At 39.3% G+C, this 18,384-nt stretch overlaps 1 protein-coding gene across 3 annotated transcripts in view; it reads right to left on the bottom strand.

The window, feature by feature from the left end:
- The window catches only part of CNTN6 (contactin 6), a 230,894-nt gene that overhangs the window by 94,149 nt on the left and 118,361 nt on the right, over positions 1-18,384 (bottom strand). For 2 of the 3 annotated variants that reach the window (XM_048858291.2, XM_048858290.2), the window contains exon 5: positions 11,981-12,076. The exons of the other annotated variant lie outside the window; for it this stretch is intronic. In XM_048858291.2, the coding sequence (XP_048714248.2) occupies positions 11,981-12,076 (96 nt within the window). The remainder of the gene's footprint in view (positions 1-11,980; positions 12,077-18,384) is intronic. 3 annotated transcript variants of the gene reach the window in all.

Below are 18,384 nucleotides of genomic sequence, written 5' to 3'. Positions count from 1 at the left end.
TGTCACCTTCTAGGGACAGCTCATATAAGAGATTGGCCTTAATACTATTGCATCTAAACAACTCTTTCCGTAGGGTCAGTAACAGGAAATCATGAGTTCTGTTATAATTATCACAGGTATACTGTGAGATAACTTATTCTATTTTGAAGATTACTGAATACCCAAATGGAGGAGTATACTGAATCCTGTACATCAAGTTCCATGTTCATCCCAATATTCTATTGGCCCCTTCTCTTCTGTTTTAAGCAACATGAGAAAAAATAGGGTGATTTAAGGGTATATCACCATATTCCCAAGAAGGGAGGACATGAGGGCCTCATATGGACATACTTTATTTTTTCTATAATTTATTTTAAGAATAGGACAATGTGCATGCCCTTTGCTACCATCTACCTCTTGATCTCTTGTAACTCTCACCCTTTTACGACTTACTTCTATGTCTCACTTCTTTGTGCTCCCCATGCAGCACTGAATTCCTTGCTTCCCTCTCTCCTAACCCTCTTCTTTCACCCCCTTTCCTCTTGTTTCCCCGCTGTTTCTAAGTTTTCTGTCTGCCTCTGCCACAGCTGCTCCTTTCTGCTGCCTGGAGTTTGACAGCTGACTGCAGAGATCTTTCTATCATGTTCCAAAAGTGGCAGGACTAGTACTGAAATTCTATTTTTAATAAAACACAGTAAATCAGAAGTTTCAAAATCCAGCAGCTTAGCTTTTCTTAAATGTATAATTCATGAGCTAACAGCATTCTGCCAACAGCTTCATTTTTACATATCCCCCCCCCCCATCATCAACCCCCTTTTTGAAAACATAATTTGTTTTTCAGTTATGACACCAGTATGGTGTGATAAGAAGTCTGTAAACTTCAGTAGTTTGTTGGAGTTTTACATTCTCACCCGACAACATTATATGAATATAATTAGAAATGACACATCTCTGGGGACCGATCAAGGACACTTTCCCTAAGTAGCTAAAGCCTGTTTTACTACTAGACATTACACCACGCTATTTGGATGTACAATAAACCAAGAATAATTGGCAATTTCTAAAATAATGTCATACTTTAAAAAGATATATAGGGACAGATTTTCAGAAGTGTGCATGGCCAGCTGGTGCATGGACTTACTCTGATGCAAACTCTAGTTTACAGTCACATGTAAAGCTGGGCAAAACCTTTTTTGGTGAAAAATGCAGGTTTTCCAATATCAACATTTTTGAAAATTCAAGTTGGTTTTTCATATTCTTTGTGTTAAAAATAATCCAAAAAAGACAGAGTTTTGTTTCAGCTTTCTTTAAATGAAATGTTTAGGGTTTTTTGGTTCAAAATGACTTTGTTCTGAAATTGCTTTTATTACAAAAATTAAAAATGCCCTAATAAAAGTCAAAATTGAAATTGAAATGTAATGTTGCAGGTTGAGTAAAATGTTTCATTCTACCCATGCCTATTTTTCTTTTCATTTGATTTAAATTTCAAAAAAATGTATTATCAAGTTGACCCAAAATGAATTTTTTCCCCTGATTTTTTGGAATTGCCAGTTACTATATAGATAGATAGATAGATCAATAAATAGCTCTGCTTACTTGTAGGTATCTGTCTGTGAAAATTAGGGATTGTATACATAAACAATTAAATATCTGGCTCATAAGACTTTAATTTTGTTCTATCTGAATTAAACAGTAAATGCCCAAAGTGAAAAGAGCCAAATTTTAGGTAGATTTGTGACTCATGATGTTTATTGCAAGCAGTCAGCTGAGACTGTGATTCCATCAAATTTTACAAGTGTAGTGTGCATCCTATGGGGAAGGGTGAGAAGGATGAATAACCTCTTAGAATAACCTTCCAACATCTTTCAACCATTCTGTTCATATCCCCTTCACTTCAGCTGCAGGACTTAAGCATTTAAACTTTTGTTTTCCCCCCACTTCAACCTTTTTTATACAGTTGCACCTTTGAGAGTCAGCCCTAGTTAGCACTGGATTTGTAGACCACTTCACGTCTCAGGATGAACCTAGGGTACTCTAGAAAGCGGTGTAGGTAGTTCAGCAGAGTCAGAGGCTCTCTCTTCTGGTGCAATACTAAACCAATGCCCCAGTGTGCAGGGTGCCAGAGACTACCCTGTTTCACAGAGTATTGTGATGGACTCAGTAGCTTGCACTGTTCTCTCTAATGAAATACAAAACCATCGCCTGTTCAGAGGTTATGAGCCATTCCATAGAATGTAATGGAAAATTTTGTTCCTGCTATAGAAATCAATAGTGTGGTATTAAAAAACAAACAAACAAACAAAAACCTATAGAAAGGATCTTACTCCCTACTAAATGCTATGTAATTTAAGAAAAAACTCTACAGAATCCTATTAAATGTCTATCAAATCATACTGGCTTCATGCTATATAGAGCTTTTCCATAAGGCTGATCTCAGAGTCTAATGAATCAGCAAAGGAGGGTCAGCTTTCTCTCTCTCCTTCTCAGTAGTCTCCAGTCAGCCTCAGCTACCACACACTTTGCTAGGCATCTCCCCACATCCCTCTCACATTATTGCATTTGGGCTTATCAATGTCAATGGGAGTTTTTCCATTAACTTATCTGGGAGCAAGGGCAAGCCCTTCTCCATCATATCTGAATCTACATTTCTCCCAGTAGAAGTAGTATTAGAGCTCCCAGTCTTCTAACTGGAGGTTCACCACCACCACCTTCTCTCCCTCCCTCCTTCCTTCCTCACGGGTCATACTTGCCAAGCAGCCAATTCAACTCCCACCTAGGTCAAAGGAAGCCTTAGTTTTAACTGAGTTCAATGGGATCAAATCCCTGGAGAGCAAGAGACCAGATTCTAGAGCTCTCCTGTATGGCATAATACTAGACTGCCAGGCTAGCTTCATATGCAGTTGCTTCTTTTATCATGCAGAACTACATTTTCTGAGCTATTTTCTCTGTAAAAGTTAAGGTACAACTACTTAGACAATGTACACGCCTGTCACCAGATTTTGAATCTGCCAAACAGATTCAAGGCAGAGTCATTAAACTAGTGTATTACTGAAAGGAAGGTGTGCAGAGACCATGCCTGCCACGTGTGGGGTTTACTTCATTTTTATTACTATCAGTAACTCAGCAAAGAGTCTGGTAGGAATAATATTGGACAAGTAGATAGGAGTTGTGTGAAGATGCACTAAAAGAACAGAGAAAGTAGTGGACAGTATCTCCCCTGGCTAATGAGGCCTACTGAAATTAAAATGCTTGGAAGTTGCAAATATGCAGGCCGTTTCACTGCATATTTGCAACTTCCAAGGCACAATTATCTTTTTTTTTATTTATTTTATTTTGTTTTTCATTTATCTACAGGATCTTTGTGAAAAATGCAGTTATGTGAATCACACCTCTTTCTATCAACATACCTGTGACAGTCTCCGAAGAATTATTGAATTCCGGAGACTGTTGTGTAAGGACTACAGTGTTGTATGTCGGGATGCACATTTTACCCATCAGCAGTGATGAGGATTTTGGATTTTGTTTTGTTTTTTCTGTTCGGAGAACAGTACCTTTGAAATTTCCCTTTGGGGTAACTACTTCTATATGAAATTAAAATAAAACAAAATTTCTGAAGTTAGGGAATAGAGGATTTTCCATACCTGATCTCACTATTAGTCTATTTACTCAGTTGTTCTCTTCAACAGTAGCCAATGTCTCACGCTTTAGAAATATGAATGCATTTAGCAAAATATGCAGTCTCGCACATGGTGGGCAGGATGGGTCAGGGGAATTGTAGCTCTTTTAGAATCGCTGCAGGCGATAAGCTTATTCCCTGAAATATGAGATTTATTTCAAGAAATATTATAAGTTGTCATAAAATTACCTAGTCTTTTCTAGATGTGGTAAGACCACCTAAAAGATTAGATAGGTAGATAGATAGATAGATAGATCCACATTTAACGCACAATGGATTAAAACTAGGCAAATCATTCATTCATACTTTAAGCTAACAAAATATCTTTAGAAAGATCTTGTGCTGTTCTGAAAAGAAAAACACACTCTCCAGAATATGCTGTAGACATTGAAAAGAATGAAGAATTATGATATTAGCGGATGACATTTTTTCCACTTTGACCCAAATCCTAGTATAGCTGATTATAGTGAAGCTACTGGGGATATGCATAGGCTCCATCAGAGACCCAGTGCGTAATCTATTGCTGGATGGGGCTAAATAGGAGCGAATCCTGCTTAGTGGCACATCAAACATTGTCAGGCAAGCAGAACCTTGGTCCTAACCACATGTATGGGGTGTTCTGCAAACTTTTGCGTCAAAATCATCTACGATACCAGCTGGACTCATTCCCAGGATACTGTAGGAACAGAGTGTAATTTACCCTTAGGTTGTAAAAATATTCTGCTAACCTTATGGCAATTTTACACCTGGAAAGAATCCCCTGGCTATGTGTGCTTGCAAATAATGATGGAAAATCAAATTCAGAGAAGTGTGAAACTTTTAGGATTTGCTGAGCAAAAAATCCACAGCAAAATGGGAATATACTCATGTCATTTTCTCCTCACATTTTTAATATAACACTGAGGTGCCAGCCTCTCAGACAAGCTTACAAAGTCTAATTGTTCCAATTTGATTAAAATATTGTGATTATATTCAGCCACTGCATCATAAGCACTGAACGACAACTCCTATGAGCAGTTACTGCTGGTTGGTCTTTGCTCAAAGCAATGTGTACCTGGCTAGTGCATCTGAGTTGAAAGTGCTGTCCAGAGCAGTCACAATGGAGCACTTTGGGATTGCTCCCGGAGGCCAATACCATTGAATTGTGTCCACACTATCCCAAATTCGACCCAGCAATGTCCATTTCAGCGCTAATCCCTTGTTGGGGAGGAGTACAGAAATCAATTTTAAGAGCCCTTTAAGTGGACAAAAATGGCTTCATCGTGTGGATGGTTGCAGGGTTAAATCGATATAACGCTGCTAAATTCTTCTTAAACTCATAGTGTAGACCAGGGCTAAGCCTGTTTGTGGATGTCAGCCCTGGTACTCAAATATACACGGAGCAAAGCCTCCACTAGTGCTCTAATATGGAAAACACATATGTGCTTAACTCTACACCTATGAGTAGTCCCACTGAAATCACAGTAGGAAAGCTAAACATGAACTTACATACAGGGAATTAGATTCCAATCCTGCAAACACTTATGCATATGCCTAACTGTAAGCATATGAGTAGTTCCTCTGTGATCTATAGGACTACTCAGATGTTTAAAGTTAAACTCTTGTGTAATAGTTCGAAGGAGCAAGGCCTCAGGTTTCACATTCTGGTAAAGTAAAGAAGTGTGACAATAGGTCTTTGGTTCCAGTGCAACAACAAAAGAATCCAACTTTCTTAATGATCAGCTCCAACAAACTAACATCCATGTTGTCTGGTGCATTCATTTGAATTAATTAACAGCATTTTTATTTACTTCTGTTATATATTATCCATTCATGAATACACCCATTACTTAATAAGGTCACAACTTCTTTTTTAACTTGTATAAAACTGGAGGAAAGAGGGACAACATCCTCAGATTTGCTGTTTTATTTTTTCTTTTGTTCTACTTTTTACAATTGCACAGAATTACCAGTTAGTAACTGATGTGGCTGACAGTTCTCACAGAGACTGCGGCAGAGATAGATTTAAAGCACCTCCCATGACAATCAGCCTTCCTGAACCTTGCTACCCAGTCCAGGTAGTTTAGCAACTGCACCTTGCAGAGTGTTGATGAGCATAATTAGTAATAAGTGGCTGAATCTATTTGGGGCGTGGGGCTGGGTATATAAATCCACATGGAAGTGGAAGCAGAAAAGAGCAAGATTGCTTGGGTATTGTGGTAGAATAGTTATTTATTAGCCTTGATATTTATTTTAAACCTAGATTAAATCAGCTGTGCATTATTTTGCTTACTTTGAACTTGGCAGAAGAAAGCCTTCCCTTAAAATTTCTTCTTTTGACTAGGGCGACCAAAAAGCCTTGAAGAGTCAGAATATTCTTGATTGTAACATTCATTTTGTTCTAAAACTTAATGTCTTTATCTATTAATGTGAGTAAAGAGACAGATTAAGGCTGAAAGTTTCAGGCATATTTAGTGACTGGCAGTTTTAAGGTGGACAATTTGAGATATGTTAAGGCTTTTACTGAAAATTTTTGCCAAATTATTTAAACTCCATCAAGGTGTTCAGGGTCTCTTGCTTTCTTGCTGAAGATCTTTATCTCCTTTCCACATGACAACCTTCCTACCCAATATATAATTGACCTCTTTTTTTGAGATGGTGTCAATTTCTCCTTGCACTGCCGCAGAAATGGAAGATAACCATTATTTCTTGGGTTGGGAATAAATAGTCTTAGAGTCACAGCTGACAATTTTCTACCTCATACATGATAGCATTTACACTTTTGGGACATCAGCTTATTTTAAAAGTTAGCTTCCAACAACATTTAAAGTGCATTAAAAGAAGAGCACCTTTGCGGCTATCTCCATACTGCACATTCAGAATTGGGAATGTACTAGTGTCCACTGCCGTGTTGTTGTTCTCTTAGCAAGCGTGGGACTAGCGGTAAGGCTAGTTTCAAAACATTTATAAAACAGAAGGGCAGATCCTCAGCTGCTGTAAACCTTCACAGCTCCAGCAGTGTGGTGGGATGTGAGGCCCAAGTGGGGCTGTTGTTCCCCCAACCCCCACTTCACTGCTTCTGTCAGAGGTGGGAGGAATGGTCTCTTCTCTCAGGGGCTGGATCCAGCCCTAGGAGTCTGATTTCCGCACCGCCCCTCCATCATTTCATGTTTTTGTTTCTGGGTCTGATGAACATGAGGGCCTAAGATCCCAGCTGGAGCCTTATCCTGCATTCCCCTCCTCTTGCTTTTGCATTCCAATCTCCTAGCAGTGGAATGGGGGAGATGGGGACGAATTTCTGCTCTCAGGATTATCTGTACTTAAAATAGTAAGGAAAGATCTTCTTTAGTATTCACTATCAGCATTTCCTATGTATATATTTAGCTTCAGTTCTTCTACTCTGTCTTGGGCTTGAAAGTTCCCATATTATTTTACATATTGTCTCACATTGAACTAGACTGTGAATTCCTCAAGGCAGTCTTTTCTCTGTAATATGTAGAACACAAGGGATGCATATTACATTCAGCTGTCAGTAATAAGATAATAAATAATATGGTGGGTCCTTATTTTATGCTTTGCATGTGGAAATTCCATTGGCATCAATGGAATGTCATGCATGGAGCATACATGCTCTACAGTATGCACATAGAGTTCGACAGTACAGAGTAGAGAATATAACTATTCCTTATCTTGATCATCTACAAATAATGTGAGGAATAAGATGACAGTTTGATTTCAAAACCTCTTGATAGTGTAATACTATTCAAACAGTCTATGTTAAGTGGTGGTAATTTTTATTACAAGGGTCCTTCAAGTTACATGATTCATTTGTTCATTTCAATATATTAAACAAAATTATTAGCTGAAATCTAATGATGAGTTTGTTTGAGTGAACTAACCATATCAGGAACGAGAGTTGTGGCAAAGTAACACAGATCTTGTGTAAAGTCTGGATCTTATTCATTGTAATATTTGTGGGAATAATGTTAGGCCTTAAAAGGATCATCACTGGCAAATTCAGGCAATCTTGGTGCAGGGATCCTTGTTCTGTGTTTGTACAGTGCCTAGCACAATGGGGTCCTGGTGCATGACTAGGGCTTCTAGGTACTACTGTAATACAAATATATAATAATAACCTCATCATTAGTTCTGAGGCTAAACTTAGATTGCAACAAATGGACAGAACATGTTGTCTTCAGTAGTAAATGCAGAGAGTACAGCCTGTAGAAACTAAAGCTCTGTTTAAAGAAACAAAGATCAATGTAATATGACCTCTCTCTCTCTCTCTAATGAATGTTACAAGAATGTCCATCCTGTAATGATCCTCCTTCTTTAATCCAAATCACCATTTTTGTATAAAACAAGGAAATTCAACACATTTGCAAGTTTTCTCTGGCATGGTGTACAGGCCAAGAAAGTAAACAGCAAACTATTTGATAGCTAACCAGTTTCCTTCCCATCTCTTTTTAAGAGCCAAATCCTGCCTGCCTTACTCGCGCAGAACTTCCATTGAATTCAGTGGGAACCATGCATACTGCCAGTAGGCCTTTCTCGTTTAAGTGTTTAGTGTCAGGGGAGAGAGCTTCAATCAAAACACCTTTTCCACAGTAATAGAAGTGTTTCACTGTCTTAGTGCCCTAAAATAGAATACAATTTATACTGCAGTTTACACCTTATTCCTCATCCTATGGCATATAATTTTGGAACACATACAGAGTCAATGGTTCACAGAAGGAGAGGAACTCAATTTCCATTCCCTGGAGGCTTGTTATTCCAAATATGTTTTTTTGTTTTCATGCCCTTTCGTCAGCAGCTCACATTTCCAAGCAATAAAACACTATGGAAGAGGTTTGTTCGTGACTATCCTTCTGTCAGTTCAATTAAGCTGGGATCAACTCACCTTTAACTATTTGTTTCCATTATGAACATCTTCCCCGGCTTTATGTCAGTATAATGTTTTTACTTTGAGTCTAGAGGAGCCTGATAGTCTGAGGATGGTTAATTGTCCTATCCATCCCATTGATCCATCTCAGGGACTCCCTTTGGAGCTTTCTCTGCCTTTAAGGACTGGGTTTCAGTTAATCTCCCTGATTATATACCTCTTTCATAGTGCTGTAAACATTACATGAACTGACATTTCATCTCTCTATAAGATTTTCTGGGCTTAAGCTTATTGATGGACTTCTTTCCCCCTCTGATATACTGCTTTCCCTTTACAGATCGCTATTTATCTTCTCCTCTTGAGAATTTGTCTTATAACTCTGTTTCTTTAATAAGAATTGAGAAAATATTGCTGAGAGAGAGAGACAGAGAGAGGTCAGTGCTAGCATGCAGTAAACTATTTTGAGCTCCCAAGTATGTGTGGTCACCTCCCCTGGAAGACAGAAAAAATGAATGACCGAAGAGTAGCTGCTGCTTTCAGTTTGAAAAACTGATTTGGCCATTGTGCTATTTCTTATTTCTTCTTGTTATTGTTTTTAAATGAAATTTTCTATGATCTTTTAATACAGGGAGCCTTTTGGGCCACATTAGAAAACTATGGGGCTGTGAGCATTTGATTGCTCATGGGCAGTTCTCAAAAGGTCTGATGTGGGTTATAACACCCAGAATTTTTGTTTACTCATGCAAACTATTCAAGCCCTCTTCAGATCTGCAAGGTTGAGCTGCAAAATCTCGGAAGAACAGGTTCTCTTGAGAGTCATATCACTTATTTCTGGTAGGGAAATAAATACCATGAGGAAAAAAAATATATCTATATAAGCATAAAGGCATACACATATAAATGCATTCATACTAAAATACATATATGTGTGACACTGATGATGGAGGGCAGTAGAGAACAGGCTGTACAGGAAGCCAATGGGAAGGGCAGGTGAGCATAGTATCTAAGGTTTCAGAATAATTTAGATGAAAACAGGGGCTTGAAATGTTGTGCTACATGTACGGAAAATGTGAGAAGGTTACATGTGACCCTGCACTACAAGCAAAACCTAGATCACAAGTTCCTGCAAAGGAACTTTGCTGAACCCCCTACTTCACCAGCCAAGAGAGGCCACCATTGCAAACACCAGCAGCTCAGGAGCACCTAGGGCTCACAAGAAGCAGCAGTAGGGGCAGCAGAAGCATCAAGAAACCTCTCAAGCAATTCCCCAGAAGACTCCTCCCCCACTCTTTATGGGGTTTAGTCAAAGTTTTACTGCGTGTTGTTATGTACACAAACAGTCACAGCATCACACACACACACACACACAGGTAAGATGGGCTTTGCTTCAGAAGAGAATCAGAGATGTTTCAGAGAATAAAGTGAGTTTCCATGTCAGATTTTATGTATAAATCATGAAACCAAAATAATGGTGACCATAAAGACAAATGGAGGCGCTTTTATACCACCCAAAGTGATTGTAATGTACAATGGAGTTCTTACTGCAGGCTGCTGTTCAGTTACTACACATAGAAATGGAGGAATTGACATGGGATGAAGTGAGGTGGTGTTGCTTGTGGATTCACTGCATAGAGAGAGACAAAATATTTTCAACTTTCCTAGTTTCCCCATCTCACTTTTGTCCTCCAGAGACAAATAACACACTCTTTTACCCTCTGAAATAATTCTAGCATTACAAGGTAGGATGAGGAGAGATGAAATACAAACTCTAGCGTTACTGAATGGAAAGTAAATATGAGAATACAGTAAGTCACTTCCGCATACTTAAACCAAAATATCAGTGCAATAATACCCTATTTTTTTGCGCCTTAGTAGGCCTTCCAATAGACCCTTCTCCTGATTTCCCCCATTCCCCAGCTAAAGTTGTCTTTTTGGAGGGTAACACTAGTGACCAAGCATCCCTAGCTAGTGGCTTTAGTAAACCTCATATCTGCTCCCTGTTCAGCATATCTTCTTGCTTCCTCTCTCACAAGCTTAGGAAACAAGAGAAAATAGCTTCTGTTGATCCTTTCAAGCACACAGAATAGAGCCAAAGCCCATCAAGAAGCCTGAAGAAATGTCATGTGACTTCATTCACGTGTTGATACCCAAACAACCCAACCTGAGATGCTAAACACTTAACTGAAAACACTGCCATGCCTAACTTCTACTAATACTCACTGACATGAAGCATTTTCCACAGAAGCTCTTCAATCTCAGAAAGTCTGTTTAGTTTCTCAACAAATGTTTCACACAGCTCTCAAGCTGTCAGAGTTCATGTGGTCAAAATTAGTGATATGGAGTATATAATTTTATCCCTATTTTTAGAGTTCCGACTTTCTTTCTGTTGATGAAGAGGTGTTGAATACTGATGAGGGAATATTTGCTCTAACCCAAACAGTCATTACCAGGTAGTGAACAACCAATCTGCATGTACTTAGTTCTTTAGCACAGGGATCATATTTACATCATGTGTATACAGTAACTAGTGCAATGCAGCCTTGATTCTGCATGGGGTTCCAATAGGAATAATAATAAAGAAAAATATGGGTTCTTCTATGTCCTTATAAAAAAGAACTATCATCTATCTGAATTTCTTTGATCTTTGAAATTGGACTGACAATCTCATAAAACAGGGCTTTCATTAATTTTTGCTTCTGGTGGATCTGGAAATACAATGAAATCTTTATAATATACTTTGTCCTTTTTTTGGCAAATCCCTTTCTTAAGATGCTACCACAGAATATTCTGAAGTATACGGTGTACATTTCTGCTCTACTGTTATTGGAAGATCTTACACTCTGTTAAGAAAACAATTTTTATCAGTCTTTGTTATCATAATGCATTGTATTGATAACACTTTTCCAGATGTTTTTGGAACTTGTACTTCAGGCTGAAATTCAAATGTAGAGGAACATGAAAATGAAAAATAATAGGGGTAAAAGTTGTCCATATTTTTCTGAAACACTAAAGGTTTGAGTACAGTTTGATATCAGAGTGAAGATTTTCAGTGGCTCTTAGTTTACACAGTTCTAGTACGCACCCAAGTATAGATTTAGGCCACAATTCTGCAAACACTTATGCACTTGCTTAACTATATTGCCACGAGTAGTCCAATTTAGGGGTCTTAATACTGAAAATCCACACGTTGTAAGAAACCCATTTAAGAGCACAGCATTAGTGGTTTGAATCTGAAGAATACTTACTCATATCTGGTGATTTTACAGTAAGGTAGTAAATATACTTGCCATTTCATTCTGTTTTTAGGAATGCAATGCTTTGAAACAAAAATGACCAATTTGTTGGGTCCATCTTACAGTATTCTACTGTCCATCACCTTGTGAGCTGCAGGATACCTTTTGCTGGACATGACAGTATCTGTATAAATCAACATCAACTGCACAATTCAGAACATCATAGAATACCTCCATAGTGCGGTGGAGGACCACAAAGCAAAACCACTCCTTGTCCTTCTCTGACTGAGACAGTGCTTCTTGTTTTGGTTTCAAAATTTCCAAGATCTTGAACAAAAGAAAACAAAAAACAAATATTAATTGTCAGATTTATTTAGCTGCAAATTATGGGTCAGATTTTGCAATCCTTACTCTGACAAAAATCTAATTGAAATTAAAAGAGCCAGACCTTTTATTGCAATAGTATAATAAAACTTCTATCTGCATACATGCTCATATACTGTACCATGTCAGGCCAGTGGTCCCTCTAATCTAGTACCCTGTTTCTGAGATTGTCCAGAACCAGATGCTTCAGGTGGAGGTGTTAAAATCCTTGAGGTGCATGATTATAGAATAACCTGTTCATAGGGAAGTTACTTCCCAAGTCCTGTCATTCTGTAATACATTATATTCCCCTTTGCAAGCTCATTCAGCGTTATTTGATGACTCTATAGCACCATTTTTGGATACTGAACACAAAAAAGAAGCTTGTCTTGGACTTTTTTTTTTTGTATATTTCAAATTTACAAGCCTTTCATGTCAATAGAGAAAAAGCCTATTTTTCTAATAATGAATGTTTTATTTGTTTAATTATTAGGTGGGCAGTAACTTTAGCATTTACTCTGGTACATTGATGAGAATCTGTACTTAAATGCCTATGCTGGCAGACCTTTTTCAAAGGAATCTGATCAGTATAGTCCTGATCCAAACCCCACTAAAGTCAGGGGGAATTTCTCTGTTAATATCAATGGGCTTTGTATCTGGACCTATATGAGCAAATGAAGAGCTTTACAGGAGACAAATAAATGGACACTAGGAGATTCATTATGGTAGTAAAGTCTCCCTTTGCCCACACACACACACACACACGCATAACCTACCCCTAAGTGTAATTTCTATGGCTATTTGTCAGTTTCTTTTAACTGAAGCTATGAATATACATCAAGAGAAGAATCTACCCTTCTGTTTCATTGCTTATTAAAAAGGTGCAGATAATAAGGTTCTCAGTGTGGTTCCCCATTAATAATGTGACTCTAATGACAAAAGATAACATAGCAGATGTATCTTCCAAAAAATTCCACCAAAGCCAATGGTTTTCTTTTTGTTCCAAAAGCTCTCATTTAAAATGCTGAGATTCATTACTTTTATGTCAGCGTGCCTTATGGCAGGGGATGTATCAAATGCATTTTTTTTTCATTCAAACTGTGTTTTAATAAAATATAACAGGATATATCATCTCCTTCCTAGAGCTATCTATCCCATATAATTTCACATATTGTTTGCTTTATTTATCTTACCATAAGGGTTTTATGTTCACACTCTGAAACGTACCTTTCGGTCCTGTTAGGCATGGAAATTTAGTCCTGTAGATAGTGTCATGCAAATCAAACTTATAACCTACAAGAAATCAGGTAAATAATAGCTGTGTTTGCTTTTTTTCCCTATGAACTAAACTTTTTTTTTTTATTTTAAATATTTTATTTAATGCTGCACAGGGAGATAGATGTGTCAGGAGACTGTGTTAATGGGGCTGTTAAATGTCAGGGTTAATTCAGGTCATTTGTATCCAGTGACAGAGTCAACTGTTTCTCACTGTGAGAAATAATCAGATTGTTTTGTGGTTACATTAGCTCAGATTTGGCCCAGGCTGTCTGCTCCTGCAGTCACCTTTGTTTTGAATTTTTGCCAATGTCACTTGCTGATATGCTGGTGGCGATAGGAAAGTTTTCTGTTAGGACCTGCACATTGAATACATGTCCTTCTTGGCTAGTGAAGGCCATCAGAAAGCTGCTGGGGATATTGTTGGAAATTATTTCCATGAGCTGTCTCTGGTAGGGGGACATACAATTTTCTTTGAAAGAGATGGTTATAAGAGACTTCCCTGACAATCACAGTCTCTTAAAAATATCTTTTTTTTTAACCATTCTTTTCCTGAGAAGGATTATCAAGAAGGCTCTGGTGGAACTGGTCAAGAATCTAATGGAGTTCTCAGGTACATTTACCATACCCACTTTGGCTTTAAGGAATGCTATAACATGGAGATGATGTTGATTGTGGTGGTCAGCAAGCAAAGAAGATCACATGTCTGTGCTGTTTCTTTTGTATTTGTCAGCTGCTTGTGATAGCTCTAACCCGGTGGAGTTCTTTGACACGTTAGTGGACCTTAAAATGAGGAAGTGGAGTCACACTTGAATGGCTCTGTTCTTTTTTTTTCTTTCTTTTTTTTGAGAAGATGTAGAAAGCAATAGTGACCAATTGTTCAACTTCCCTTTGGGCTCTCACATTGGTGATTCCACAGGATTGGACAGTTCCCAGTGCATGTAGGGGATCATTATACAGCTAGCTAGAATTCATGAACTGTGATGTCATCAATATGCAATACCCACTAGTTCTATATGTCAGTCTCTTCAATCTCTCCTGCTGTCAAGTGTCTTGCCTAACATCTAATTATGAGGTTAAGGATGAGACCAAGCTGGTGAGGATAAGAATGAGGTAATACCTAGTGGGTAACCAGAAGAAATGGAGGAGTCTATATCTGTGCTTCCCATTTATTATGCAAGTTTGCAACGTAGGGCTCTTCTAGTGTTTCTCCTAAGGAACGTATTGTATTTGTGCTTCGCAATCTGTACTCGCTGTTGGCTGATTTGGGTGGGGGCAGATTCAAAGTGCTGTTTTTTTTATCTAGAAAGTTCTTTTTGAGACCTGGCTTTCTCAGAGAATACTTTTTTCTTCATGTGGTTCAACAGCAGTTTGATCAGATGAGGCGTTAAAGCTTATTGTCCCTTAGCTTAAATGAGAGGAGGGTGTGTCAAGGGTTCCAAATAATTATGGGTCCTGAATTCTGGAAATGACATGAAGGAGGCTCAGGATGAAAGGGGTCAGGGACACTGAAATCACATCTCACCCCTACAAAAGTTCCTTCCAATCCAAGATGGAGGCACATTGGTAGATGTAGGTATGTTGGCAAGGCTTAGGTGAGAATGGTCCCATTGCTTGTGTTGCACCTAGTCAATAGAAGAATTCTGCCTCCAGGGTAGTCAATCCTGCACCAAACTAACTTTTTCAAAGTGATAAAAATAGAGTGACAATTTTGTTCGGATTCAGTTTCAGCATTGTATTTGTTCACTATTTCCACAAACAGCCACTATTCTCCCCTTATTTTCAACAACTGGGTAACTTCCTGAGCCAGCAGGCAGAGAATTTATGAACAATAATAAACAAAAACAAATAACAAACAAAAAAAAACAGCCTAATCTACTCAAAACAACAGTAGTCACTATCTGGACAGGCTCAGCTCTTGCTTATCAATACCTGAATTCGCTCCCCTTTAGATGAATCTTACACAACTGACTTTACTTTTTTTCTTCCTCTCCCTCTTTTTGTATATTGGTCTCCTGGACAGATAGTCTCTTTTCAGAGGTGGCTGAATTGAATTAGGCAGCTGGAGCACCTCATGAGCACGTTCTACACTCTGTTATGGTGACAATTGAAGGTATCTTTCAATTCATTGGAAAAACATTTTGGAGATATCTGATGTCCCTTTAATTGCCTGCCCGCTAGTTTTCTGGGTTGGAGTTTAAGTATTCTATGGGGGGAAAAGACAAAAAGGAAAGGAGCATATAGTTTGTTGTATTCACTACCATAAACAGAAAGGAAACCAAGAATGGCATGATTCTGTATACTTCACTTATATTCAAACTTAACAGATACTTATTGTTTTATTTATTTGATGTACTACCTAAACACCCAGTCTTTTAAACCTTTTACAAACATGTCTACTTACTTGTTCTGAAAATTTAGTACAATATAAATGAAGGAAGTACTAATAGAGTCATTGGATTATGCCTGTTCCCTTTTCTCCAGATCCGTATTTGCTATAGATCCATATCAATTACCTACCCATCTTCTTGGGAAGGGAGATTAGTAGGTGCATAGCACCCACTTACACCTTGTCCCAAAGTCAGGCAGTGGTGCATAGGCCTTAGCGTTGACTTGGTTTATACAGAGATAAGTGCCTCACAGAGCATTGTGTGCTTATTAGCATGTAGCAAAAATCAAGTCACATAAGGTCTTTCCCAACACTGCTGTGAAGATACTGGCGATGGCATGTGAAGGCTGCTGTGAAAAACCAGTGTTTAGAACACGGATAAACACCTCTAGGAAGTGCTTTTGTGAGGATTGGGTAGATCCTGATAAGAACACTGCCTCAGACTTCAAATGTCCCCATAACATCTGGGGATGGTTCAGGCCTGAATATCCCAAATTTCAGAGTTTAGGAGAAGGGACCCAATTACACTGTGGGGAAAAAAAAACCCTCATTGTCTTCAATAAAAGAAGGATCAGAAACTCTCAGAAAGTTTCAAACCTGCACAACATTTTCAAAAGACAAGCCTGGGAGCTTAACTCTGTTAGACGGCAAAAAACATGGACTGAACAGAGACATTGAATTTATGGCTTATTAGAACAATCTGTAACCCACTCATCCCCCCTTTTGTCCTATGACTGCAGAAGTGTTAATGGGCCACTCTACCTTGAACAGTGGATGTGCTAACTACTTATGTTAAACTATTTGTTCCACCTCCCAGGAGTTCCTTTCCCAGGCCTGAAGAAGAGCTGTGTGTGTCTTGAGAGCTTGTCTCTCTCACCAACAGAAGTTGGTCCAATAAAAGATATCACCTCCCCTGCCTTGTCTCTCTAATCTTATGGAACCAACACACGCTACAACTACACTGCATACAAAGTTTCAAACTGTCAGATTACCACAGGGATGAAATAAACCAAACCTTTTGAGGTTTGTGCATTAGTAATAAAAACCAGCAGAAATCCCAGCACATTTTATCCTGCCTTTTGCTACTGTAGCACACAGAAGACAAGGCTTTATCTTTTTTTCTTAAAACAGAATAAAATAAAACAAAATACCCTGAAAAATATACGTAGTTTAGTCAAGGGCTTCCAATCCCTTTCCCTTACTGTAAATCGTAGATTCACATTTTTGCTAAGAACAAGATTCTGCTGGTAAAAGAAGCTTGGGGGGTGGGGGTGGGGCGGAGGGGAGGAGCAATACTGTGAAGCATGTTTTCACAAAGATGCAAAATTAACCAAGTTTCTGTTCTCAGAGTTCTGCCAGTAATATTACACATCACTCTGGACATAGGCACCGACTCCATGGGTGTTCCAGGGCTGGAGCACCCACGGGGAAAAAATGGTTGGTGGTGAGCACCCACTGGCAGACCCGCTATCAGCTTCCCCCCAAGCACCTCCCACCCAGTGGCGGGCCCCATGGATCAGCACCTCCCACTCCCTCCCCACGCCTCCTGCCCTCTGTAATCAGCTGTTTTGCAGCATTCAGAAAGCTCTGGGGTGTGAGGGGAGAGGAGCGAGGGTGGAACTGGGCAGGAAGAGGTGGGGTGGGGGTGGAGCAGGGTGAGAAGAGGCGGGGCATGGGGGGCGTTGGGGGAAGGGGTTGAACAGGGGTGGGGCATGGGGCAGGTCCAGGGGGTCAAGCACCTCCCATTCCCTCCCCACGCCTCCTGCCCTCTGTAATCAGCTGTTTTGCAGCGTTCACAAAGCTCTGGGGTATGAGGGGAGAGGAGTGAGGGTGGAACTGGGCAGGAAGAGGCAAGGTGGGGGTGGAGCAGGGTGAGAAGAGGTGGGGCATGCCAGGGGGCATTGGGGGAAGGAGTTGAACAGGGGTGGAGCATGGGGCAGGGCCAGGGGGTCAAGCAGACCCCCTCTCCTGCACTTTGAAAAGTCGGCGCCTGTGACTCTGGAAATTGGTGCATTTGCTAGAAAGCAGGAGACTGTAAGGAGAAACTTTTGTCTGGTGAGGCTACAGTAATCTGTCTTGCATCCACCCTCTACCTTTCCTTAAGGAATTGATTTCCCCTTGTTTTTCATTTAAAATCACAGACTCCACTTCTGATTAAAATGTCAATAGTGCAACAGTTTCCTAATTAGTAAGACCAATTTTGATGTGGTAAGAAATTATCTTCAGTATCTGATCTACAAGTGATGTGCCAAATCCCTGTGCAGGAATCTTGCCTGTTTCATTGGCATTATTGGCAGTATACTATAGGTCAGATCTGCCAAAGTGTGCAGCACTCACCTCAGTTGGGGACAGGTTTTCAAAATAATTTAATTCCCATTTGGTTACCTAAAGGAAGTGACCAGATCATGTAGAGGTGCTCAGCACCACCCATTAACACCAATGGACACTTAGTGAGTGCTTAATAGAATTAGTCAAAAAAAAAATCTGCTTAAACTCTGATCTAATGGAAAATTGGGTAAACCCCCAGAACACCTGGAAAATGAGGGGGAAATGATTGGTAAATGCCTCATCAGGGCCTCATGGGATTTGTAGCTCAGGTGCCTTATTC

The sequence above is a fragment of the Caretta caretta genome, chromosome 7, assembly GCF_965140235.1.
Source record: "Caretta caretta isolate rCarCar2 chromosome 7, rCarCar1.hap1, whole genome shotgun sequence".
NCBI lineage: Eukaryota > Metazoa > Chordata > Testudines > Cheloniidae > Caretta > Caretta caretta.
The sequence above is the reverse complement of the archived record's forward strand: the minus strand, read 5'-3'. Positions and strand labels throughout refer to the sequence as shown.